Genomic DNA, 26,228 nt, shown 5'->3' on the forward strand with positions numbered 1-26,228 from the left:
ACATGATGGCTCACAACCGTCTGTTATGAGATTTGATGCTCTCTTCTGGTGTGTCTGAAGAGAACAACACTGTACTCACATAAAATAAAATAAATCATGAATAAATAAAAGGAACCTAAATTTCATTTCCAAAATCTATTTAAACATTATCTCTTGTTTCTTGTCTGTTGCAGGTCTTAGGCTGGCTGTACTGTATTACATAGGGTCTTTAAAAAGGCTGTTTTGTGAAGGGGGCAGTGGTTGCCCAGGCCTGTAATCCCAGTCTTGAGTCTCAGTGAGTTGGAGGCCATCCTGGTCTACAGAGCTAGTTCTAGGGCAGCCAAAACTACACAAAGAATTTTCTTTCTTTTGTTTGTGTTTGTTTTGTTTTAAAAAGGGCTTGGAGTACTTTCTCTAGACTTTACATTAGTCTGAGAATCTCAGACTGTTACATTCTATCAAGGTCAAGGTAACAGAATTTCTAAATTAAATGACCTTGGAAAACTAATTTATCTTGCATAAACAAAGAAGGCAGAAGGGAGAAAAATACAAAGAGCCAAAACAGTTTTACACGTTAACTTTTTAAATGTAATTCAGGCTGGTGTACTGGATGGTTTTGTGTGTCAACTTGACAACAAATTAAGAGTCATCAGAGAGGAAGGAGTCTCAATTGAGGAAATGCCTCCAGCAGTAAGGCACTTTCAGTGATCAATAAAATAACATTTTCTCAAGTGATATTTCAAATTCAAGGCGTCTTCTCTTTTTGAATTTTGTTTTGTCTTTTTGACAGAGGGTTTCTCTGTACATCCTTGGCTGGCCTCGAACTTGCTATGTGGACCAGACTAGTCTAGAATTCAAACATACGCCTGTCTGCTCTGGCCTCCCAGTGCTGGGATTACAGGTTTGGACTTCAAAAAGAAATTCAGGTTTGTCACTCAAACAGCCCCAACCCACCACGGGGAGCCTGGTCACCGCCCACAGCAAGGGGCGTGGTCGCCCCGACTGGCGCGAATCTCCTCTCCGGCGGCGACGCTCTCTGATGACGTAGACGTAAACGAGCGCGCCAAGGACTCGCGGGTCTCTGGCGCAAACTGGCGGGCTTCACGTGAGTACAACCTGCGTGTCCTTCCCTGAGTTCGCTTCCTGATGCGGTTCCATTGCTCACACATTCAAACCGAATCCAGGCCGCGTCGTTTTCCCCATTAGGGCGGGTTGGGTCCATCTGGAGCCACATGCCTTGGGTAGAGCATCTGCCTGTTGGATCGCGTGTTCTGCAGGCACTCGGTGTAGGTGGACGACCAGACTGAAATAGCCTCATCTCATGGTCTCCTTCATCCATCCATCCATTCATCCATCCAACCATTCATTCATTCATCACAAAAATGTGAAGACCACCTGCTTTGTATCAGGCACCATACTAGCCGTTGGGAATACAGCCCCGAAATAAAACCCTGTTCCGATATTTCTGAAACTTACATTTCGCTGGGAATGATAGACGAAATAACTGCAGAGGGCTGCAGATGTAGCTCAGGGTCCTGGGTTCGAGTCTTTTTTTTTTTTTTTTTTTTTTGGTTTTTCGAGACAGGGTTTCTCTGTGTAGCCTTGGTTGTCCTGGCACTCACTTTGTAGACCAGGCTGGCCTCGAACTCAGAAATCCGCCTGCCTCTGCCTCCCAAGTGCTGGGATTAAAGGCGTGCGTCACCACGCCGGGCAGGTTCGAGTCTTATAACCTCATACATCAGGTGTTGTGAAGAAAACCAGAAATTACAGCACTCGAGGTTTTGGGAGTAGAAGGACTAGAAATTCAAGGTCATCCTCAGTTATATAGCCATTTAGAGGTCAGCCTGAGCTAAATGAGACCCCTAAATGGGTGTTTCTCTGTGTAACCCTGGATGTCCTGGAACTACTGTTGACCAGGGTGGCTTTTAACTCAGAGAGATTCACCTGCCTCTGCCTCCTGGGATTAAAGGCATGTGCCACCTTTGCTTCTTTTTTTTTTTAAGGAAGACTGTATGGAGGCAGGGGAACTGAGGTGTGATGGGAATAAAGGGTCTGTTCATTTAACAACACGTTTGGTTGGTTGGTTGATTTGGTTTTTTTTTAAATGGTCTCATTATACAGCCCTGATTGACTTGCAACTCTGTAAATCCTGAAACCCTGAGATTGACCATCCTTTGCTGGGATTCAGAGCCTGTACCACCATGCCTAGCAAAGGCAAGTGTTTATTCATTAAGCCACCTAACCAGTGTAGAAGTCATGATCTTTACACTGTCTGTGGCAAATAGGATGTGGTTGTGCAGTAATGGAATCAGACCATTGAAGAATTCGGTGCAATTGGGTGTGGTGATGCATGCCCTAAGTAAGCTCCACATTAGAAGGCAGTGGCAAGAAGACTGATTTCCAAACCAGCCTGGGCTATATGATAACCTGAGAAAACAATACACTGATCAGTCCAAATGAATGATAATGGTGCCGTGGACTCGGGAGGTGATAGACCTGAAAAGGCAAGAGATTTAACGTATGTGTGCAAGTAGAGTTGTTATATGGAGAGATTGAGGGAAAAGAGTAGCTAAGGTTGGCTTCAGTCTTACTTTTTCTAGTTCTGTGGATTGAACTTCAGGCCTTGCACGTGCTAGGCAAGTGCTTTGTCACTGAATCCTATGCCTGTGCAAACAGTTGCAACTGTTTGGATGGAGTAGTGTTCCCTATAATTGAGAAGAGCAGAGGCATAGCAAATCTGCCTGACTGGGGGCACCAGCCATACTACAGTTACTGCCTACCTTCCAGCTCTCTTCCCATGAACTCTGAACTATTCTTCTCGAAAGAACAAAAAAGGGAAGAAGGAAGAGAAGTCTCTCAATAAGTCTAGGCTGGGGGGCGGGGGGGGGGGCTAGAGAGATGGCTCAGTGGTTAAGAGCACTGACTGCTCTTCCAGAGGTCCTGAGTTCAATTCCCAGCAACCACATGGTGGCTCACAGCCATCTGTAATGAGATCAGATACCTTCTTACCTTCTTCTGGGGTGTCTGAAGACAGCTACAGTGTACTCACATAAAAATAAATACATCTTTAAAAAAATAATAAGTCTAGGCTGGTCTCAAACTCACTGTGTAGCTGGGAATGGCATTGAGCTTAGGATCCCCCTGCCTCCACATTCCATGTTCTGGGATTACAGACATATGTGCCACTTTGCCCAGTTTATATGGTCCTGGGAATCAAACCAGCCGGGGGCTTCATGGATACTGGACAAATATTTTGAGTTAAATATTCAGCCCTTGTTGGCTATATTTATGACACCCTTATATGTAGATGGGATGGTATTTAAATATACCAACCTGGAGTTTTAGAGATTCACTGTTGGGAAAAGTTATAGAATATTTTGGCAAACATTAGTTTGAATGCTATCAAATTATTTTAAATTAACATGAATGTGGCAATTTCATTGGTTGGTTTTACTACATAGTCTTTAAAGCCCAGGACTAGCTGAAACCACTTACCACAAAGGGAGAGAAATAAGGACAGAACCCTGGACACCTAACAGTTAGAAGCTGAGTAAGAGAAAAGGAGTCAGCTCGGATGACTCGGGATCAGCCAGGGAAAGACCTTCAGGAGGATAATGGTGTGCTTAGAGCCACGAGAGTAGGGTGAAGACATAGAAAATGAATTGAATCTCGTGCTGCTGAGAGGGCTTGTAAGAACAGTTAAGTAGCCTCTGGATTGACAGCTGCACAATACTGGTCTTGGATGGGATACTAAAAGAATTCAGTTTTGTTTTAAAAGTTTTTTATCAGGCCCATCACCTTAGCACACTATGTATTTGCCTGTATCTGAGCTTCCCAAACACTTGAAGACAGAGAACAATCTGTGAAAGTTAGCTTTCTTCTTCCATTAAGTGGGTTCTGGGAATCAAACTCAGATCATTAAGTTTGGTGGCAAGTGTCTACCTGCTGAGCCATCCCACTGGCCTGTGGAGTAGTGTGTGTGTGTGTGTGTGTGTGTGTGTGTGTGTGTGTGTGTGTGTACATACTGTGTAGCCTTGGCTGGCCTGGAGCTCACTGAATTGACCAGGCTTGCCTTGAATTCACAGAGATCCTCCTGCCTCTGCCTCTGCCTCCAGAGTGCTGGGATTAAAAGGGTGTGCCAGCCAGCATGCCCAGCAGCATTCGGTTTTGAATGAGTCGAGTTTGCATCATACAAGAGGAAAAGTGAAGAAGTAAGATTTCTTTCCCTTCTGCCTCCCCTGGAAGAGGCAGTGGACATCTGTGAGCCCGCATGTGGGCTGATAGTTGAACGAATGGTGCAGATTAGAAGCCCTGAGCTCTGAGGGAGCTCTCTAGAAGGGAGGTGTCCTGAGCACTGGGCAGAGAGAACATCCCAGAGTTTGGTGAGCAAAGGCATGTTCCTGCTGTGAAACAAGGGGTCAGAAATCGGGACGGTGGGTGTGGTGGCGCACGCCTTTAATCCCAGCATTTGGGAGGCAGAGGCAGGTGGATTTATGAGTTCGAGGCCAGCCTGGTCTACAGAGTGAGTTCCAGGACAGCCAGGGCTACACAGAGAAACCCTGTCTCAAAAAAAAAAAAAAAAAAACAAAAACAAACAAACAAAAAAAAAGAAATCGGGATGGATTCTATCAGGTTTTCCATATTTTGAAAGCAGTGATGCCGTCTGTTACTCGCTGTCAGCAGCCAGGTCTAGTCCATTCTCATCCTCCAGGTGCCTCAGACAACTGTTGTGACAAAGTCCCACTCATTAACAACAGGACTTCTCAGTTCTAGAGGTTGGATGGTTGAGGTCAGAGGGCCACCATGGTCACGTTGGTGTCCAAGCGTCCATCCAAAGCAACCCAAGCAGCCACAAGAGTCCAACAGAGCAAGATCTTATCTGAGGGGACCAGTCAGGGACAACAGCGCAGACTCCAGAGCAATGTCTTTAAACATTCATCTTAGAAAGTATTTAAGCAGATGACAAATTTTTATTACACTCAGCCACTACTGATCTATCACGGCTGATGTGACCCCGAACCAGAATTGCAGAGTTTTTAAATCTGAAATCTACAAATATCTATGCCAAGTTATCCCACCAGTCAGGATTTAGGAACATGTGTTTATGGTACACTTATCCTGTTCTCATTGGTTGGGTTATTCAACTGTGGCAGGATGATGTGCCTAGCATTTATGTTTCAACTTGCCAACTAAGATGTCAGTTACCCAGGGAGGTATTGAGAACTTATTTTGACCCCTATTCAAAATGGAAGCTTTATTCAAAATGATTCCAGTTCGGTTCCTTCTTACAGTCCTTTTCAGATTTCACGCTGCTGACCTTGTACCTGTGCATGGTAGAAGAGATCTAACTCTCCAGCTTCTTAGGATACTAATCCCATTCATGAGGGTATCGATCGCCCTCATCACCCTGATACTCCTAAAGACCCCTGTTCGAACATTGTCATATTGGTAACTAGGGCTTCAACACATGAATGTAGGCAGGGGATGAAAAATGTTCGGTTCATGACAGATGACATTTATCCTAGGAAGTTCTTCCTATCAGGTTGGTGTTTCTGTCCCTTAGTGTTAGCCACACTGAGCTGAAATTGTCTGATCTCTTTGTTCATGGTAGCATTCTTAAGACCTTGCCTGGGGCCAAAGGAAGTGCCTTTACGCCTCCCTCCCACACCATGAGTGAGAGAGAGAGAGAGAGAGAGAGAGAGAGAGAGAGAGAGAGAGAGTGAGTGTTCGTTCATGCCTGGAGGTTGTGTGTGCCCAGTGCTAAGAACATGTTGTACTGCTGATTCATTTCATCCCAGTCTGAAAAGCCTCCATTTTGCAGGCTTAGTTAAGAATCACTGACTGTTTTCCTGAATCCCTCTGTAATACCTCCCTTCTGTATCTCCAGTGTCTGGGCTGTATGTGAAACTTAAAATCAACTAAGGCTATTTATTTATTTATTTATTTAGGAGCCAAATTCTTTTCTAAAAGGTCATCTGCAGAAATGGCCCCTGTCCTTCACTTTTATGTCCGCCCCTCTGGCCATGAGGGGGCAGCATCTGGACGTGTTTTTCGGAGACTAAAAGAGAAACTGCCAACACTTCAGAGTGTGGAGACTGAGCTGTGCTACAATGTACACTGGGCAGGTGAGGCCAGATGCTGGGTTTAAATTTTGTTGTTTTTTGGTGGGTTGTCTGACTCTGAGTATCACGTAGCCCAGAGTGGTCTGGAATTCTGTGACAGGGATGGCCTTGAACTCTTGATTCTGCTGCCTTTGCCCCGAGTGCTAGACTTCCTCTGGTGTATTATCACATCCAGTGTCAGGCATGGGTTTTTTGTTTTTGATTTACTTCTTTATTACATTTTGTTTCTGTTTTATTTTTTTTTTATTTTTATTTTTTTTACATTTATTTATTTATTATATGTAAGTACACTGTAGCTGTCTTCAGACACACCAGAAGAGGGCATCAGATCTCATTACGGGTGGATGTGAGCCACCATGTGGTTGCTGGGATTTGAACTTCGGACCTTTGGAAGAGCAGTCGGGTGCTCTTATCCACTGAGCCATCTCACCAGCCCCCTCTGTTTTATTTTTAATTGAGTATATATGTATGGATTTGTATATGTGAGTGCAAGAGTTCAGAAGGCAGCTTTGGATCCCCTAGAGCTGGACATAGACGTGGCCTTCTGATATGGGTGCTGGGAATTGACACTGGGTTTCCTGTAAGAGTGGATGGTGAGGAACAAAACACCCAGGGAAGGAGTTACAGAGACAAAGTTCGTAGCTGTGATGAAAGGATGGACCATTTAGAAACTGCCGTATCCAGGGATCCATCCCATAATCAGCTTCTAAACGCTGACACCATTGCATACACTAGCAAGATTTTGCTGAAAGGACCCAGATATAGCTGTCTCTTGTGAGACTATGCCGGGGCCTAGCAAACACAGGAGTGGATGCTCACAGTCAGCTATTGGATGGATCACAGGGCTCCCAATGGAGAAGCTAGAGAAAGTACCCAAAGAGCTAAAGGGATCTGCAACCCTATTGTTGGAACAACATGATGTACTAACCAGAACCCCGGAGCTCTTGTCTCTAGCTGCATATGTATCAAAAGATGACCTAGTCGGCCATCACTGGAAAGAGAGGCCCATTGGACTTGCAAACTTTATGTGCCCCAATATAGGGGAATGCCAGGGCCAAAAGAATGGGAATGGGTGGGTAGGGAAGTGGGGGGCGCTATGGGGGACTTTTGGGATAGCATTGGAAATGTAATTGAGGAAAATATGTAATAAAAATATTAAAAATTAAAAAAAAAAAAGAGTGGATGGTGATATTAACCCCTGAGCCATCTCTTTAGCCTCCTGCTTTACTGATTTACTATTTTCCTTCCATGTGGTTTCCTGGGGATCGGACTCAGGTTGTCACACTTGACTACAGGTACTTTGAGTGTGTTTGTGTTTTACCTGAATGTTTGCTTACCGTGTGTACAAGGCCAGAAGAGGGCATGGATCCTCTGGAACTGGAATTACAGATGGTTGTGAGTCACCATGTGGATGCTGGAAATTGAACCCAGGTCCTCTGGAAGAATAGCCAGTTCTTTTAACTTCTGGGTCCATCTCAGCCCCCTAACGTGTTGGATTCTGTTTTTGTTGTTTGGCTTTTAACTTGAGGCAGATCTTTCCGTTGTAGTACTGACTGCATGAAATGTAGTACTTGGAGCTTAAAATGTATCTCAGTACCAGGCACTGGTGGCGCATGCCTTTAAACCCAGCGCTTGGGAGGCAGAGGCAGGCAGATTTCTGAGTTCAAGGCCAGCCTGGTCTACAGAGTGAGAGTGAGTTCCAGAACAGCAAGGGCTATACAGAGCAACCCTGTCTCAAAAAGAAAAAGAATCTCAGCCCCTAAGTATTGGATTCTGTTTTTGTTATTTGCCTTTTAATTTGAGGCAGATCTCTCAGTTGTAGTACTAGGAGCTTGAAATGTAGACTAAGCTGGCCTAGAACCCAAAGAGATCCCCCTCTTTCCATTGGTTTCTTAAAAGGAGGTGATCTTGAGGTGCCCTTGTCTTGTCTTTGCAGCTGAGACCCTTCCATGGGCTGAGGAGATGAAGAAGTTGATGTGGCTGTTCGGCTGCCCTTTGGTGCGGGACGATGTTGCTCAGGAGCCCTGGCTTGTTCCTAGCTCCAATGATTTGTTGCTGGAGGTGGGACCCAGGTATGTGGCAGGTACCTTCCTGGTCAGCTTGTCCCCTCGTTCCCAGGCATGTCTCCCTTTCACACTCACTACCCGCCTTTCGCCTCCATTCCTTTCACTTTTAGTCTTTGGCAATTTTTCTTTGTTCCATCCTTCTCTCTGCCTAGGAAGTCATACAAATATTTTCCCTGTGCGGGCAAATGTCCTGAAAACTGAACTAGCTCCCAAGTCTACTGTAGAAACAACAGCTTACACTCTGAGAACTTGAATCTTCACGGGTCTCTCTGCATTTCCGTGGCTTAGGGATTGACTGTAGGACTTAACACATGCTAGTAAGCACTGTGCCATTGAACAGCTTTTCTTTTGTAACATGATGTTGCTAAGTTTCCCATACTGGGTTTCTGTATGGATCTGTACACCTGAGTGCAGCACCAATGGAGGCATTGGAGACCCCTAGAACTAGAGTCTCAGGCAGGTGTGAGCCTGACATGGGTCCACGGAACCAAACTTGGAGCTATTTCTCCAGCCTCTGATTAATTTTTGAAAGCAGGTGTCCTTGGCATCCAGTCTGAAACCAGAGGCCAGTGGTGTGTTGGGTTGATAGCAGTGGGCAAGATCTACCTTCCCAACTGATTCTTGCCAAGGTCTTCAGATCATAACATCTGACTCTTTCCTCAGGCTGAATTTCTCGACTCCAGCATCAACCAACATTGTTTCTGTGTGCCAGGCAGCGGGGCTGAGGGCTGTGGATCGGGTTGAGACCACCCGACGTTACCGGCTTTCGGTAAGTTGTGGGCATTGTGGTGGGAGATCAAGAGGAGTGAGTGGGCCAGAGATTAGATCCTGAACTCCAGCAGAGTCATGGGAGAAGCAGGGGGAAAGCTCTTGGCTTTTGGCCTGTCCTGTATGCTTTGGTTGTTTGCTGCTTGAAGGTACCTGGTTGAAGGGAGAATCGGCCAGCCTGACTAACCAGACTTACCTGTGCATCCTTTTAGTCTGAACAAAGACGCTGTATGGGTCTGAGTGTGCATAGCTCAGTGGTGGGAATTTGCCTAGTATATACAAACCCTGGCCTTGATCTCTGCACTAGAACAGAAAAGAGATGCAATGTGGTAGTAATTAGGTGAATGGCTTGGAGGTCCAGAGCGAGTCCCTTCTCTCTTTTCTTCAACCTTGTCTTTTGTTTTCTTATGACTGTATCTTCCCACCACCAGTTTGCCGGCCACCCTACGGCTGAAATGGAAGCCGTCTCTCTGGCTGCCTTGCATGACCGGATGACAGAGCAGCACTACCCTGACCCCATCCAGAGCTTCTCCCCTCAGAGTATTCCAGCCCCACTCAAGGGCTCCATCGACATACTAGCCGAGGGTCGGCCTGCCCTGGAGAAGGCCAACCAGGAGCTAGGTGTGCAGGAGGAGGGGAGGGCGGCGGGAAGGGCCTGACATAGTTCAGTGGGATTACTGAGACGTGGACTATGGTGGCCCAGAGCATGTTGTCAGCTTTTCTAGGGTTTGTCTCCTAGGTTTGGCTCTTGACTCCTGGGACCTTGATTTCTATACCAAGCGCTTTCAAGAGCTGCAGCGGAACCCCAGTACAGTGGAGGTCTTTGACTTGGCTCAGTCCAATAGGTGAGGAGGAATATCGCTGTCTGCTCCCTTGGCCCTTGCAGTCAGAAGGGAATACCACACGGGTTCTCCCTGCATTCTTGAGGGTCTGGCTTCCTTACCCTTCTGGGAGTCTACTGCTAAACCTTGCTTTTACCTTACTCTGCTTCTGGACAAGCCACAGTGGCAGACTATGGGATGACTTTCTGTCTTAATATGAGTTGGCTGTGCTGCTGTTGAGAGCTGTTGGGAAGATGGCAGCACTGAGGTGGCCATGTACCTGCCCTCCCCGCAGTGAGCACAGCCGACATTGGTTCTTCAAGGGCCGGCTCCACGTGGATGGGAAGAAGCTAGCGCGCTCCCTCTTTGAGTCCATCATGAGCACTCAGGCATCTTCCAACCCGAACAATGTCCTCAAGTTCTGTGACAACAGCAGGTTGGCTATGCCCTGGGCTGAGGGGATCTTGGGGGGTAAACAGGGTGTAGAGTGACTGTGTCTGTAGTGCAATCCAGGGAAAGAAAGTCAAATTCCTGCGGCCGGAGGACTCTACACGCCCAAGCTGCTTCCAGCAACAGCAGGGGCTTAGACATGTTGTCTTCACAGCAGAGACACATAACTTCCCCACAGGTGAGTTAGGGCCCAGGCCGTTTTCACTTCCATAGAGGGTGTTGGGAGTGGATTTATCTCTGTGTTATTTCCTTTCTTTTTCTTTGCAGGAGTGGCCCCCTTCAGCGGTGCAACCACAGGCACAGGTGGCCGCATCAGAGACGTCCAGTGCACAGGCCGTGGGGCCCACGTGGTAGCTGGCACTGCTGGCTATTGCTTTGGAAACCTGCACATCCCAGGTTCGATCTTTTTCTTCCCTACCCACCAGGTTCCCTTCCAGGTTCTCCGTCCTGGCAGGCACCAGCTCTTACAGCTCTTAGGTGTAAGGGGTACCTGGGTCTCTTTCCTCAGGAGGGAGAGCTTCAGAGCAGTTACCGTGCTGACTGTGAACACCCGCAGCAGAAGAGGGGAGGTTAGAAACTGCCAGCCTGGACTTTCTTTAGAAACCAGCATTCACTTAGAAAGGAATCATGAGGGCTGGCGAGATGGCTCAGTGGTAAGAGCACTGACTGCTCTTCCAGAGGTCCTGAGTTCAAATCCTAGCAACCACAAGGTGGCTCACAACCATCTGTAATGATACCTGACGCCCTCTTCTAGTGTGTCTGTAGACAGCTACAGTGTACTTATTTATAATAATAAATCTTTAAAAAAAGAAAAAGAAAAAAGAAAGGAAACATGAAACTGGGGTATCTTATGATCAATGCTTGCCCACCAAATCCAGTTTCTTAGAAAACCTTAAGAGACTAAGGGGCTGTACGTGACAAATCATTTAAATAAATCTTCTAAAAAAATTTTTCTCGAGGAGATAAAGCATACACATCTGTTCCCTCCACAACAGATCAAAGTATGGATACTACCTACCATAGTCAAACTTGGTTAACTGCTTTTTACTGGAGTTACACATACGGAGTATGGGTGAGGGTTATTGATTACTCTGTTGGAGAGGGGCCTAGTGAATTTGGTCAGTTTCAGGGACTTTCTGAAGCTGATTTCAGTTGTTTATCTTCCTACTTAGCATCTCTTAGGGATGGAAGAGGAAACTTACACAGTGGGCTGGAGAGATGGCTTAGTAATTAAATGTGCTGGTCTCACAGGGACTTCACTTTGGTTCCCAGGTCCCTGTGTGACTCTACCCCTAGGTGGGCATCTAATTCACCTGGTTTCTCCAGGCACTCACACATATCCAAATCATTTTAGAAAATGATAAAAAAAAAAAAATCTTTTTTTTTTTTTTTTTTTTTTTTGGTTTTTCGAGACAGGGTTTCTCTATGTAGCCCTGGCTGTCCTGGCGCTCACTCTGTAGACCAGGCTGGCCTCGAACTCAGAAATCCACCTGCCTCTGCCTCCCGAGTGCTGGGATTAAAGGCGTGCGCCACCAACGCCCGGCTAAAAAAATCTTTTTTAACAAAGAAGGGGTGCTGTGCATAATGGCACACATCTTTAATCCCAGCACTCAGGAAGCAGAGACAGATGGATCTCTTCAGTTCAAGCCAGTCATCTATAGAGTGAGTTCCAAAACAGCCAAGGCTGCACAGAGAAACCATGTCTTGGAAACAAAAAGGGGGCTGGAAGGATAGCTTAGCAGTTAAAATTATCTACTGCTAATATAATATGATTCCCAGCACCCATGGTAGGTGGCCAGCACACATACAACATACAAGTGCCTTTGTGGGGGGCACTTAAGCAGTCTGATTTTAGGCTGAGTGGTAGAGTTCTTTCTTAGCATGTACAAGCATGTACAAGGCTCTGATGGATAACTAGCATCACTAAAGGATTTAAAAGTATCCTGTGTGGTGGCATAAGATTTTATTCCCAGCACTCAAGAAGCATGGGTATCTATGTGGGTTCCAGGCCAGCAAGGGTACATAATGAGACTCTGTCTCAAAAAAACAAAATATACAAAAACAACAACAGAAACAAATCAAAGTCTAATCATGAGACAAGAAAAGGCAGAGAATTTGGAGATGGGGATCAAACCCCAAGGGCGGCCTCAACGGCTCAGTGTCTCCTCTGAAGATGTGGCCTCCAGCCCACTCCCCTGGGCGTGCCAGACACACGCTGAACTACTGAGCCGCCTCTCCAGCTCTTGCCTTCCATTCTTAGAGTCTATTGAACCTTATCTTTCCATCTCAGATTATAATCTGCCCTGGGAGGACCCAAGCTTCCAGTATCCTGGGAACTTTGCCAGGCCTTTGGAGGTTGCTATTGAGGCCAGCAATGGAGCATCTGACTATGGCAACAAGTTTGGAGAGCCAGTGCTGGCTGGTGAGCCTTAGAGCGTATAAGAATAACTGATGGTTCTGAGGGATTGTGATTGTGGTGGGACCCAGGGACCATGGTGTTAAAAACACTGTGGGACTTAACCTCTTTCCACTTCCACACTAGGATTTGCCCGCTCTTTGGGTCTCCAGCTTCCAGATGGTCAGAGACGTGAGTGGATCAAGCCCATCATGTTCAGTGGGGGCATTGGGTCCATGGAAGCCAAACATGTAGGCAAAAAACCCCCAGAGCCAGGTAAGAGCCACCACCCTTGTCTGCATCCACCAGCTTCCTCTCTAACCTAGGGCAGCCACCGGAAGGAAACTGAAGGCATAGCAGGGGGTTGTTTATGTTCTTCTGGTTCCTATTATGCCTACAACAGGTTGTCAAGACTGGATAGTGTTTTGTTAGATGGGCACTCTCTGTCTTTGTGGTCTTTATCTCTTCCCGGTGTACTTGTGTATATTATATATAGCAGGGGCCCTCACCCCTACCTCTGTGTTAAGCCATTGAAGCCAGCATTTAAATTTAGTACCTGCTTTATGCTCAGGACTTTTATCTGCTGGCTCGATTAAATAGAACAAACATTTATTGAGTGCCTTCCAGTTGTGTGGTGGGCACTATGTTTAGGGCTGTTATCAAAGTCCCAGACCAGCTGGATGGCTCACTTGCCAAGCCTGATAACCTGAGTTCAGTGTCTGAAACTCATGGTGGAAGGAGAAAACTGACAACTGACAGTTGTCCTCTGACCTCCATATAGGTACCATAGTGTGCTGGTGGCGGCACACCTTTTTTTTTTTTTTTTTTTTTTTGGTTTTTTCGAGACAGGGTTTCTCTGTGTAGTCCTGGCTGTCCTGGCACTCACTCTGTAGACCAGGCTGGCCTCGAACTCAGAAATCCGCCTGCCTCTGCCTCTGCCCAGCGGCGGCACACCTTTAATCCAGCACTTAGGAGTCAAAGGCAGTCAGATCTCTGTGAGTTCAAGACCAACCTGGTCTACAGAGTGAGTTTTAGGACAGCCAGGGATGCACAGAGAAACCTAGTCTCTAGGGCTATATGGAGAAACCCAGTCTTAAAAAAAAAAATCATTTAAAAAAAATTAAGGAAAAGAAAGGGTTGGAGAGCTGGCTCCAAGCTTAAGTACATTAATGCTCTTGGAGAGGACCTATATTCAATCCCCAACACTCCATGGTGGGTCACAACCATCTATAGTTGTAGGGGATCTATGGCCAACAGGTACACATGGTGCATATGTGTACTTGTAAGCAAATACTTCTATACATACATACATACATACATACATACATACATACATACATACCAAACATGAGAACTAAGTCTCTAAAAGAGAAAATGTCTAGATCCAGTTGATTGACTCGGTGGCTTAGTGGGGTGTGGCTCAAGCCCTAAAAGGATTGACAGGAAATAAAGCTTAGTTGGTAGAGAGCATGACTAAAGCCTTGGGTTTGTTTCTCGAACCTCATAAACCTGGGGTTGTAGTACTTGACTGTAATCCTAGCACTCTGGAGTTGGAAGGTCAGATATTCAAGGTCATTCTTTGCTTTGTATTGAGTTTGAGGCCAACCTGTGCTATCTAGGACCGTGTCAGATATACACACATACCTCCAAAGGTGAGGTTAGGGAGGGAGAACTACTTCCTATAGCTCCAGACCCCATGCCTCCAGCACACACGTTGCTCAATTCCTTAGTTACTTTTGGTCCTCCCTGGGGTGTTTCCTGCTTATATACATAGATCCAGGTGTTTGCCTTTTCAAAACACAAGACAAAACAAAATACATACATATCTTTTCTTAATATTTTTATTTTATTTTCTGAGATTCTAATAGAATTAATCATTTCTCCCTTTCCTCCTCCCAAACCCTCTCATATACCCTTCTTTGCTTTCTTTCAAATTTGTGCCCTCTTTATCATTAATTGTTGTTACATACATATATGTGCACACATATACACACACACATATATATATGTTCCACAAATTCACATATCATTCTTGTGCAGGGGACATGCTAATCTTTTTTGTATTTTTCCAATTTTAGAATATGTGCTTCCTAAATGAGCACTTTTTTTTTGTTGTTGTTTTATTGAACTCACTTTGTAGACCAGGCTGGCCTCAAACTCAGGAGATCTGCCTGCCTCTGCCTCCCATGTGCTGGGATTAAAGGCGTGTACCATCTGTGCCCCCATTGCCTGGCCCTTTTTTTTTTTTTTTTAAGATCTCACTATGTAGCCTTGGCTGTAACTCCTAGGATTCTTTATGCAGACCAAGATGGCCTAGAACTCACAGACATCATACCTGCCTCAGCCTCCGTAGTGTTGGGATTAAAGGCATGTGCCACATCTGACTCTGTGTGTGTCTTAATTTAAAAATATGTGTGTATATGTGCACATGGCTGCTCATAGGAGCTAGAGATGCCATTGGATCTCCTGGCACTAGAGTTACAGGTGGTTATGAGCTGCCTAACATGAATTAACCAAAGTCAGGTCCTTGAGAAGAGTATTATGAGATAAGCCACCTGCAGTGGTGGGCATGCTGGGTAGTAGAGCACCTTCCTGGCATGTGGAATGCCTTGGGGTCAGAGTCCAGCTGCGCACACCAGGTCAATTGACTATAGATATGTGGACTCATTTCTGAATGAGCAGTTCTATCTATTCAATTGATTTCTATCTTCCCTTAATGTGGGCCACCATTTAACTGACACCTTAATTTTAGTACTGCGCTATATTTATTACTGAAGCAATGTAATAAGTTCTAGGAGCAGAAAGAGCTGAGAATGTGGCTCAGTGGTGGAGTGCTTGACTAATGATACACAAAGCTTTGGGTCTGGACCCTGTACCACAAGTTAATGCAGAAAGTAGGGTTTGCATTTTGTTCTTATTCACTATGGTTGTATAGGCTGGAGAGATGGCTCTGCAGTTAAGGGTGTGTACTGCTTTTGCAGAGGACCCAAGTTTGCTGCCTTGCATCCACATTACGAGGCTTATGACTGCCTGCAAGTCCAGCTCCAGACATCTGGCTTCTGTGGGCTCCTGTGTTCACATGCACGGGCACACACATCAATATATAAATAAAGATAAATCCCTTATTGATAATTAAAAGTTTGTTTTGATTGTTTTAAGCTATGTTTATACTTATATTCATGTTGAAGTTGAATCTACAGGTAAGATATGGGGAATATGCCATCCCTAACAGTAATGCCTTGCAACCTATCTGTAAAGATCTTGTATTATTGCTTATATTTGCTAAAACAGCTAATTCAGTGTTTACTACTGTATATAGATGATTTTATACATGTGAATAAAACTGTAGGGTACATTTCTCAACATGTTTTCCCCATTAGAGAATAGATGTGTTGGTTATTTTTACTTGACGCGTATGACTGTTTTGCTGCATGTGGGTACTATGGGTTGCAGTGCTCACAAAGGCCAGCAGAGGGCATCATAGCCTCTGGAACTGGAGTTAGAAGCAGTTATGCGTTGCGGACCTCCCCCCCCCCAACCCCCACAATAGGTGATGAGAACTGAATACAGGTCTTCTGAAAGAGCAGCCAGTGTTCTTAAGCCCTGAGGCCTCTCCGCAGCCCTGTGGCACTATAGTTTTTATTATTGTCCCAGTGTCTTGCTCGGGCTATGTGCTCACTCTCCCTTCCGCTCAGTGGACTGTGTAGCTTCTGGTTCTGGTTCAACCTTCCTTCCTTGCAGGCATGGAGGTTGTAAAGGTTGGAGGTCCTGTCTATAGGATTGGAGTTGGGGGTGGAGCTGCTTCGTCTGTGCAGGTGAGTAAGAATTGTTAAGGAAGCCAACTTTCGGGGCTGGAGAGATGGCTCAGTGGTTAAGAGCACTGACTCCTCTTCCAGAGGTCCTGAGTTCAGTTCGGTGGCTCACAACCATCTGTAATGGGATCTGATGCCCTCTTCTGGTGTGTCTGAAGAGAGTGTACTCACATGAAATAAATATATATTTTGTTTGTTTGTTTAAAAAAAAAAAGGCAGCCACCTTTCCTATGACTGGGCCCCGCTGTGGGGCGCTAGTGCTGGTGGAGCTTTCAGGCCTCCCTAGGATGAGCTGTGCCCTGTGCCCCCTCAGGTCCAGGGAGACAACACCAGTGACCTGGACTTTGGAGCTGTGCAACGGGGAGACCCGGAAATGGAGCAAAAGATGAATCGTGTGATCCGGGCTTGTGTGGAGGCCCCAGGAGGAAACCCCATCTGCAGCCTCCATGACCAGGGTGCTGGTGGCAACGGTGAGGGGGAGTGGTCAGGACAAGGGACTCGGTCTGCTTGGTCTTGGACAGATTTGCTTTAGGGAGAAGCAGTACGGGGAAAGCAGCAGCTCTTCCAGGGACAGGATTTTAGGTACTACTCTGGAGGCACGGACTTCTTTTGTTTTCCTGGGACTGACCATGACTAGCTTGCTACCTCTCCCTGCCATTCTCTCACAAGGCAATGTTCTAAAGGAGCTGAGTGACCCAGAAGGAGCCATCATTTACACCAGCCGCTTCCAGGTGCGTAGGTCTCATCCCTGAAGCCTGGCCGTCCCCTCTCCCCAACAACACTGTGAGGTGAGGCAGTGCTCACTGGCCCTTCCTTTTCTCCCTACATATCTGTGCAGCTAGGTGACCCAACCTTGAACGCACTGGAAATCTGGGGGGCTGAGTACCAGGAGTCAAATGCACTGCTGCTGAGACCCTCTGACCGCGACTTCCTAAGTCGTGCCAGTGCCCGGGAACGCTGCCCAGCTTGTTTTGTGGGCACAATCACTGGAGACAAGAGAGTGAGTTGGCACCAGCAACCGGGAGCAGATGCTAGAGGCAGGCTAGGGCCGCCTGGGTACACAGCTTGGGGAAAAAGGTCGAGGGAGACCCAATGGAAAATGAGCGTAAGAGGAGATGGGAACAGTTAGGGTTGGCAGAGAGGAGGAGCTCCCCCAAAAGGCCATACAGGGTGGGAACATTTCTCCTGTTCTCTAGGCTTGTTCCCTGCCAGTGTTGACATTTTCATTTCCTTTGGGGGCTATCCCTGGGGTCCACAGATTGTGCTAGTGGATGATCGTGAATGCCTCGTAGGAAAAAGTAGTCAGGGAGATGCCCCCCTGACACCTCCAACCCCTGTGGACCTGGACCTTGACTGGGTGCTGGGAAAGATGCCTCAGAAGGTATGTGAGCCGGACAGGGGAGTGTGTTGTGCAGTGGTCTTTATGGCATGTTAATTTGCCCTTGCCTTTGTTTGTCACCGGTGTGCCCTGCCCTTCCCAGGTGCTTATGTTTGGTCTCTTCCATTTCAGGAGTTCTTCCTCCAGAGGAAACCCCCTGTGCTGCAGCCTTTGGCTTTGCCCCCAGAGCTGAGTGTGCGACAGGCTCTGAACCGGGTCCTAAGGCTGCCTGCTGTGGCCAGCAAACGCTACCTCACCAATAAGGTCGTCCTTGTACCCCACTTGGCTGCTTTAGCCTTCTGCACTGTTCCCTGTCATTCATCCTGGCTCTCCCCCACTGGGGTTTCCTAGGCTCTGGGAATGAAGGGGTTGGGGGCGGAGCAATCCCAGTGGCCTACTCTCCCTGCTACCCACCTTCGGTATGTTCTTACTTTCAGTTCAGAGGATACCCACCCCTCTGCTGACCCTTGCCGCCTTCTCTGTTGCCAATTGCGTCTGTGTTCCATAGGTGGATCGCTCTGTGGGTGGCCTTGTTGCCCAACAGCAGTGTGTCGGACCCCTGCAGACTCCTCTGGCTGATGTGGCTGTTGTAGCACTGAGCCACCAGGAGTGCATAGGGGCTGCCACAGCCCTGGGAGAGCAGCCAGTCAAGAGCCTGCTGGACCCCAAGGCTGCAGCTAGGCTTGCTGTGTCTGAGGCCCTCACCAACCTGGTGTTTGCTCTGGTCACCGACCTCCGAGTGAGTCCTCCGTGGCTTTTGTCCTGCAGTTCTGGACCTTTGCATCCCTCAGTCGCTCTCCCTCTTTTCCATTGCTTTTGGCACATAAGCTCCCAGGCCTTCTGCATCTCTCTTCCTCTTCAATGCATCCCCACTGTTCCTAGGATGTGAAGTGCAGTGGGAACTGGATGTGGGCAGCCAAGCTCCCAGGTGAGGGTGCAGCGCTGGCTGATGCCTGTGAGGCTATGGTGGCAGTGATGGCAGCACTGGGTGTGGCAGTAGATGGTGGCAAAGACTCCCTCAGCATGGCTGCCCGGGTCGGCACTGAGACGGTGCAGGCTCCTGGTAAGGATGAGGCCCTTGTGAGAGGGAAGAAGGACCTGTGGGCCTGGGCTGCTACCTCACTTGGTCTTATTTCTCTTTGCTCGGTAGGGTCACTGGTCATTTCAGCATATGCTGTCTGTCCAGACATCACAGCCACTGTGACCCCAGACCTCAAACATCCTGGAGGGAAAGGTATGGCTCCGTTCTCCTTGTCCTTGTGATTCTGTTCTGAGCTTGCTCCTTGCTTTGAGGTCTACTTTATGAGTCCTGGTCCCCCTTGTCTCAGCCCTGAGGTGCACTGCTTTCTAGGGCTAGAAGTTGGTAGTGTCCTACTGTGTACTGTGAGTGCCGTCTTGAGCTGCTGTCCCCTGCTTTGCTTTCTTAGGTCATTTGCTTTATGTGCCTTTGAGCCCTGGGCAGCACCGGCTGGGAGGAACGGCTCTGGCCCAGTGTTTCTCTCAGCTCGGGGAGCACCCTCCTGATCTAGACCTTCCCGAGAACCTTGTGCGTGCCTTTCATATCACCCAGGGGCTGCTGAAAGGTGAGTGTGGCCCTGGTACGTGGGGGCGGGGGGGGGGGGAGGCACTTGCCTCCTGAACAAGTGAGTGAGGTGCCTTCAGGCCAAACCCTTCTCTCCCGTGAGTGCCCACCTTCTCACACTCCCTGGCTCTCTAGATGCTCTGGAGCCTTAGGCTTGGCCTGAGATGGCTGAATTTTTCCTTGTTCCTCCAGAATGCCGTCTTTGCTCAGGCCATGATGTCAGCGATGGGGGGCTTGTCACCTGCCTTCTAGAGATGGCCTTTGCTGGGAACTGTGGGATAGAGGTAGATGTACCTGCCCCTGGGATCCATGGTGAGTTGCTTGGGCTGCCTCCTCTACTTGTAGATTTTCTGGTGTAAAGAATGTGGTATCTCTGACCCTATTTCCTGAGTCTTGGCTGAATCCTCCATTTCTATCTTCATGTTCTGAACTGTGGCCGTCTACGACCTCTCATAGTCCCTGGTGCACCTTCCATGAGCTCCTCCTCCAGATCCCATCTCACCTGAGTCATCCGGACTCACCCCTTTTTCCAGCGTTGCCTGTGCTGTTTGCGGAAGAGCCGGGTCTGGTGTTGGAGGTACAGGAGGCAGATGTGGCCGGAGTACGGCAGAGGTACGAGAGTGCTGGCCTACGGTGTCTGGAACTGGGCCATACAGGCGAGGCTGGACCCCAGGCCATGGTGAGGAAGCCAGGGAGAATGTAGTGTTACCGTGAGCCTGTCAGCAAATACCACTCTCAAACCATCACGGGGCCACACTTTCTCCTTCATGGGTCTCCCCGCTGCAGGTCCGAATATCAGTGAATAAGGCTGTGGTAGTAGAGGAGCCTGTTGGGGAGTTAAGAGCCCTCTGGGAGGAAACAAGTTTCCAGCTGGACCTACTGCAGGCAGAGCCACGCTGTGTGAATGAGGAGAAACAGGGCCTGAAGGAGCGGACAGGGCCCAGCTACTACCTGCCGCCCACCTTTCCTGTGGCCTCTGTACCCTGTAAACCTGGTAAGGGAGTGTGCACAGAGGCTGGGGTGCTTGGATCTGCCCTTGGGAAGGGATCTGGGGTTTTAGAGTGGATAGGTGCTCAGAGACACATCTTCCAGGTGGACCCATCCCTCGAGTTGCCATCTTGCGAGAAGAGGGCAGCAATGGAGACCGAGAAATGGCTGATGCCTTTCACTTGGCAGGCTTTGAGGTAAGCCTGGTACCTAGCAGAGCTGGAGATCTTCATCTTGTCTTGGCTATATGTCTTCTAACAGTTTCCTCCCTGTCATATTAGGTGTGGGATGTGACCATGCAAGACCTCTGCTCTGGCGCCATCAGGCTGGACACATTCCGTGGTGTGGCCTTTGTGGGCGGCTTCAGCTATGCAGATGTCCTTGGCTCTGGTAAAGGTCAGTGTGCAGTCTGCATCTGCCATTTCCACATTCCCTGCTAAAATGTCCTTGGCTTCTTCTGCCCAGACTGCGGCCAACTTGTTGCCCCCACAAGTCAGGCAGAGTGCTCTGTTTCAGGACCAGCAGAAGGAGGATGGCTGGCTTTCCTGATCTATACAAGGCATGTCTCATCTCAACAGTTGACTGCTCTTCAACTTGATCAGATTGTCCTGTTCTGTGGAAAGATGGTTCAGCACAACTAGATCAAGGGAGGGCAAAGGGTCAGGCTTTTTGTGCGTGAAGTCTTTTCCCTTTTTTAATGAGATACAGTTTTGTGAAGCTGCTCAAACTCAAAAGGTAGCCTTGGGAGCCATCTTACTTTAGCCTTTTTTTTTAAGATTAATTAATTTATTTTATGTATATGAGTACACCATTGCTCTCTTCAGACACACCAGAAGAGGGCATCAGACCCCATTACAGATGGTTGTGAGCCACCATGTGGTTGCTGGGAATTGAATTTAGGACCTTTGGAAGAACAGTCAGTGCTCTTAACTGCTGAGCCATCTCTCCAGCCCCCTACTTTAGCCTTTCAAGTATTGGGATTTACAGGTGTGAAATCTTACTGTTGAGTCTTAGATAACTACATAGCATTAAAATATATATTTTTGCTTAGCATAAAGAAATTCATGGGCCGGGCGCATGCCTTTAATCCCAGCACTTGCGAGGCAGAGGCAGGCGGATTTCTGAGTTCGAGGCCAACCTGGTCTACAAAGTGAGTTCCAGGACAGCCCAGCAGGGCTATACAGAAAAACCCTGTCTCAAAAAAATCAAAAAAAAAAAAAAAAGAAGAAGAAGAAGAAAGAAAAGAGATTCATGGATCCTGTCAGGCTATCTGATTGAAGCTTAGAATGGAGGGCTTGGAGGGCTGTCATGTCATTCCCTTCACGCCCTGCTTTTGCTTTCTCAGGCTTTTTTTTTTTTTAATTCTTTTAAAGATAGATTTATTTATTATATATGTACACTGTACCTGTCTACAGATCTCACTACGGATGGTTGTGAGCCATCATGTGGTTGGTGGGATTTGAACTCAGGACCTTTGGAAGAGCAGTCAGTGCTCTTCTCTCCAGCCCCTAAAGATTTATTAAGTATACTGTAGCTGTCTTCAGATGTACCAGAAGAGGGCTTCAGATCTCTTTAAAGATGGTTGTGAGCCACCATGTGGTTGCTGGAATTTGAACTCAGGACCTTTGGAAGAACAGTCAGTGCTCTAAATCGCTAAGCCATCTCTCCAGCCCTTTTATTATTTATTTATTTATTTTTAAAGATTTATTTATTTTTTATTATATATAAGTACACTGTATTGTAGCTGTCTTCAGACACTCCAGAAGAGGGAGTCAGATCTCATTATGGATGGTTGTGAGCCACCATGTGGTTGCTGGGATTTGAACTTTGGACCTTCGGAAGGGCAGTCGGGTGCTCTTACCCACTGAGACATCTCACCAGCCCCCCAGCCCTTTTATTATTACAAATCTATCTTCAGATGTACCAGATGAGGGCCTCAGATCTCATTACAGATAGTTGTGGTTTTGGGGATTTGAACTCGGGACCTTCGGAAGAACAGTCGGTGCTCTTAACCACTGAGCCATCATCTCTCCAGCCCTTTCTCAGGCCTTTTCTCACTCTGTTCTTCCTAGGTTGGGCAGCTGCCGTGACCTTTAATCCTCAGGCCAGGGAAGAGCTGGGTCGATTCCGCAGGCGGCCGGACACCTTCAGCCTGGGCGTGTGTAATGGCTGTCAGCTGTTGGCTCTTCTGGGCTGGGTGGGAAGTGATCCCAGTGAAGAGCAAGCTGAGCCAGGCCACGACTCCCAGCCAACACAGCCGGGCCTCCTGCTCCGCCACAATCTGTCTGGGCGGTTCGAGTCCCGATGGGCCACCGTACGTGTGGAGCCAGGGCCAGCCCTGATGCTCCGAGGGATGGAAGGCTCTGTGCTGCCTGTGTGGAGTGCTCACGGGGAAGGTCAGGCTGGGAAGGCAGGGGAGGGTTTGCAGGCTGGGGCTGGGCCTGAAGGAACTTGCCCTTCACTCTCTTCTCCCTTCACTTCCAGGCTACATGGCATTTTCTTCTCCTGAACTCCAAGCCAAGATCGAGGCCAAGGGCCTGGTTCCTCTGCACTGGGCAGACGATGATGGGAACCCCACAGAGCAGTACCCTCTGAACCCCAATGGATCTCCAGGGGGCATAGCTGGTATCTGTTCCCAAGACGGCCGACACCTGGCACTCATGCCACACCCTGAGCGGGCTGTAAGGCTTTGGCAGTGGGCATGGCGACCTTCTCCCTTTGATGGTCTTCCCACCTCCCCGTGGCTGCAGCTCTTCATCAATGCTAGAAACTGGACCCAGGAGGACAGCTGCTGAGCCCACAGCTCACCCTTTGACTCCGTTGCCTTCTTTCCCCATTGCTTTCAGGAGCCTCCCCCATGTGATTTCCAAAAGCGTCTTAGCAAGAACCAAAATGCTGGGATGACCTTAGCTGCATTGCTCATTTTAGCATTGCCCCTGCAGGAGCTGCTTTCAGCTCTTGAGTTTAACATGGATCTCCAGCAAGCAGCTCAGGCTCCAAGGACAGCTGGCAGTGCAGGAGTTGGGCAGAGATTTACTGGCAGTCCTCCTGGGATCATCGCCTTGTGATCCTTCATTCTCTTGGTTAGAGCTCTAAGTGAGCTCTCACGTCCCCGTTTTCTTTGGCTTTGTGAGATCGGCTTTCAGTCTATAGCCCAGGCTGGCCCTAAACTCAGAATTCTTTTGTGTTACCCCGGGTGAGTTGCCAAGGTGCTTGGCATTGGCTTGGGGTCTAGGAATAATGTACATCAGTCCCTCCCAGCCTCTGCCCAGCTGAAAAGAGCGGCTTTCCGGATCCCTTTTCAGACATGCACTGCTAGTTGTTAGGAATCATTGCTTCTGGCCACGCTCAAGGCACTGACCTGTGCCTACCTCAGATCACATTCCTGATTCTTCTCTTAATTTAGCAACCACCTTAAAGTAGTTGACACCTTCCTTCTTAGAGCAGAGAGCCCTGAATGAGCAACTGGAATTTGTTTTTTGTTGTTTTGGCTTTTCAAGACAGGGTTGGTTTTTTTTTGGAGGGGGGGGGTGTTGTTTTTATGTGTGTATGGGCTTGGTTTTTTTTTTTTTTTTTTAATGTGTGTATAGCCCTGGCTGTCCTGGAACTTATGCTGTAGACCGGCTGGCCTCGCACTCAGAGATCCATCTGAGTGCTGGGGTTAAGGCATGTGCCACTACTGCCTGGCCATTCATTTTTCTTCTTGTTGTGTGATCAGTAGTGGTGCCCAACACTGGTACTGACCTAATGGAGTTTGTAGTCTTTTGGTTTTTCGAGACAGGGTTTCTCTGTATAGCCCTGGCTGTCCTGGAACTCACTTTGTAGACCAGGTTGACCTCGAACTTAGAAATCCACCTGCGTCTGCCTCCCGAGTGCTGGGATTAAAGACGTGCACCACCATGCCCAGCTTGTTTGTAGTTAACAAAGCAAAGTTTAGTGATAAACTGTCTATGATTGGTTCCAACTTAAATAGACAGCAAGGCGCCCTACCCACCCAGCTACATCTGCCTTTGAAAATCCTGCAGTCACAGATCACAGGTCTTGGTAGTAGCTATTGTACTGACAGCCACCTTTATCATCCCTTGTTTCCTACTTACTTGTACGGTTGACTTGGGTAGCCCCCTAAGAAGCTCTGTGTCATGATTAAAGGAGTTTCCTTATAAAAACAGACTAGCATGTTGGATTTCTAAATATTTCAGGGTTTGGGGGAATGCAGAACACTTGTGCTTCTGCACAAGTAGCACCCCAAAAAGGTACTAATGGTGAATAGGTGTTAAGTTGCAGGTTCTAATACTCCACCTGAGTATTAGAACACTTGCCTAGTATCTGTGTTTCCTGAGTTTGACCCCCCCCCTCCAGCACCACAAAAGGAAGGTATTTGGAGATGGGAAGTCAGATCTTTCTCCGTTTGCATTGCAAAGTAACTTTTCCTAACTAGAGTGATTCTAAGGACTTTGTATTTTCGAGACCCATATGATGTCCTGGCTGGCTTTGAACTCATAGCTGAGAGTAATCTTGAAATCATGGTCTTCTACCAAGTGCTGTGTTCTGACCTAAGTACCATTTTGGACATGTGAACATTCCTTTTGATGCTGTAGAAGAATATATATTTTGCTTATGGTGGTACATGCCTTTAATCCCAATACTTAGGAGGCAGGGGCAGGTGGATCTTTGTAAGTTCAAGGCCAGCCTAGTGAGTTCCAGGCTAGTCAGGACACTGTCTCAAATTTATATATTTAAAACGTATTTAAGAAAATATTTTTGTAAACCTGAGTAGGCAAGATGGCTTAGTGCAGAAGTTTTCAACCTTCCTAATGCTGTAACCCTGTAGTACAGTTCCTCATGTTATTGTGGCACAACCATAAAGTTTTGGTTGCCATTTTATAACTAATTTTGCTGCTGTTAAAAATCATAATGTAAATGGTCTGTTTTCTGATGGCCTTAGGCCCCAAGAGGATCGTGACCCACAGATTGAGAACCACGGGCTTAGTGGGTGGAGGTATTTGCTATCAAGCTTAATGTTTTGAGTTCTGTTCCTGGAACTCACATGGTAAAAGGGAAGAACCAACTCTACAGTTGTGATGGCTCACTTATAAGTGCCATGGCACATGCGCACAAGCACACACATCTGTTAGCACACATGTAGACAGGTGTGGTGGTACATTCCTTTAATCATATAAACCACTCAGTGATACTTTACTCTTCATTAATGGAAAATTCCCAAAAAATGGAAAAAGATGCCAAGTGGTCCAATGGAAGTGTGTTGTGTGTGCAAGGGCCGATGAGCCATTCTTGGTCCTGCGTTCATCTTTTAAGACTTATTTTACATGCATGTGGTTTGCCTGTGTTTGTGTGTGCCATTGTGTGTGCCTGGGTATCAGAAGAGGACCTCAGATCCCCTAGATCTGGAGTTATCAATGGTTGCAGAATTGAAACCAGGTCCTCTGTGAGAACAAGTGCTCTCAACAGCCGAGCCATCTCCAGATTCACACCTGAATCCTTAAACACCCATTACAATAACATCTAAACCTCTTAAGCAAGTCCTGTCCTAGATTTCATCTCTAACAGATTTTAAAACAAATCCTTGGTTATATACAAGGCTGTCACAGCAGCACAGACACCTCAGCCCAAATCACCATTGTGATCCCACCTTAAACAAAGTGAGTTCCAGGACAGCCAGGGTTACACAGAGAACCCTGTCTCAAAAAAACCAAAACCAAACAAAAAACAATGCGCCAGGTGTTGGTGGTGCACGCCTTTAATCCCAGCACTTGGGAGGCAGAGGCAGGTGGATTTCTGAGTTCGAGGCCAGCCTGGTCTACAAAGTGAGTTCCAGGACAGCCAGGGCTATACAGAGAAACCCTGTCC

The 26,228-nt window shown here is 47.5% G+C and overlaps 1 protein-coding gene and 1 non-coding gene across 4 annotated transcripts; one reads left to right on the plus strand and one right to left on the minus strand.

Annotated features, from left to right (window-relative positions):
• Positions 1 to 449: 449 nt before the first annotated feature.
• Pfas (phosphoribosylformylglycinamidine synthase) lies at positions 450 to 26,112 on the plus strand. 3 transcript variants are annotated; one of them, XM_029484053.2, is made up of 28 exons: positions 450 to 1,084; positions 5,950 to 6,104; positions 8,038 to 8,173; positions 8,831 to 8,936; positions 9,367 to 9,556; positions 9,675 to 9,780; positions 10,052 to 10,192; positions 10,260 to 10,384; positions 10,474 to 10,602; positions 12,497 to 12,628; positions 12,749 to 12,877; positions 16,343 to 16,416; positions 16,727 to 16,883; positions 17,083 to 17,144; positions 17,252 to 17,413; positions 17,672 to 17,794; positions 17,924 to 18,055; positions 18,300 to 18,530; positions 18,674 to 18,854; positions 18,942 to 19,025; positions 19,219 to 19,374; positions 19,566 to 19,685; positions 19,907 to 20,052; positions 20,160 to 20,367; positions 20,466 to 20,557; positions 20,642 to 20,756; positions 22,433 to 22,756; positions 22,845 to 26,112. In XM_029484053.2, exons 2-28 carry the CDS (start codon positions 5,963 to 5,965, stop codon positions 23,153 to 23,155), a joined length of 4,014 nt encoding a protein of 1,337 aa, XP_029339913.1. In that variant the 5' UTR covers positions 450 to 1,084; positions 5,950 to 5,962; the 3' UTR covers positions 23,156 to 26,112. The 3 variants fall into 3 exon arrangements, with proteins under 3 accessions (XP_029339913.1, XP_021033904.1, XP_029339914.1); XM_021178245.3 differs by having other exon boundaries at positions 5,928 to 6,104; positions 22,845 to 25,688; XM_029484054.2 differs by lacking the exon at positions 450 to 1,084 and adding an exon at positions 7,377 to 7,396 and having other exon boundaries at positions 5,958 to 6,104.
• On the minus strand, positions 14,596 to 14,703 carry LOC115032603 (U6 spliceosomal RNA). The gene has a single exon (XR_003838246.1). It is a non-coding gene; the product is annotated as a U6 spliceosomal RNA (small nuclear RNA).
• Positions 26,113 to 26,228: the final 116 nt, after the last annotated feature.

This window comes from Mus caroli, unplaced genomic scaffold (genome assembly GCF_978045245.1).
Source record: "Mus caroli unplaced genomic scaffold, Mus_caroli_1 scaffold_13, whole genome shotgun sequence".
Lineage (NCBI taxonomy): Eukaryota > Metazoa > Chordata > Mammalia > Rodentia > Muridae > Mus > Mus caroli.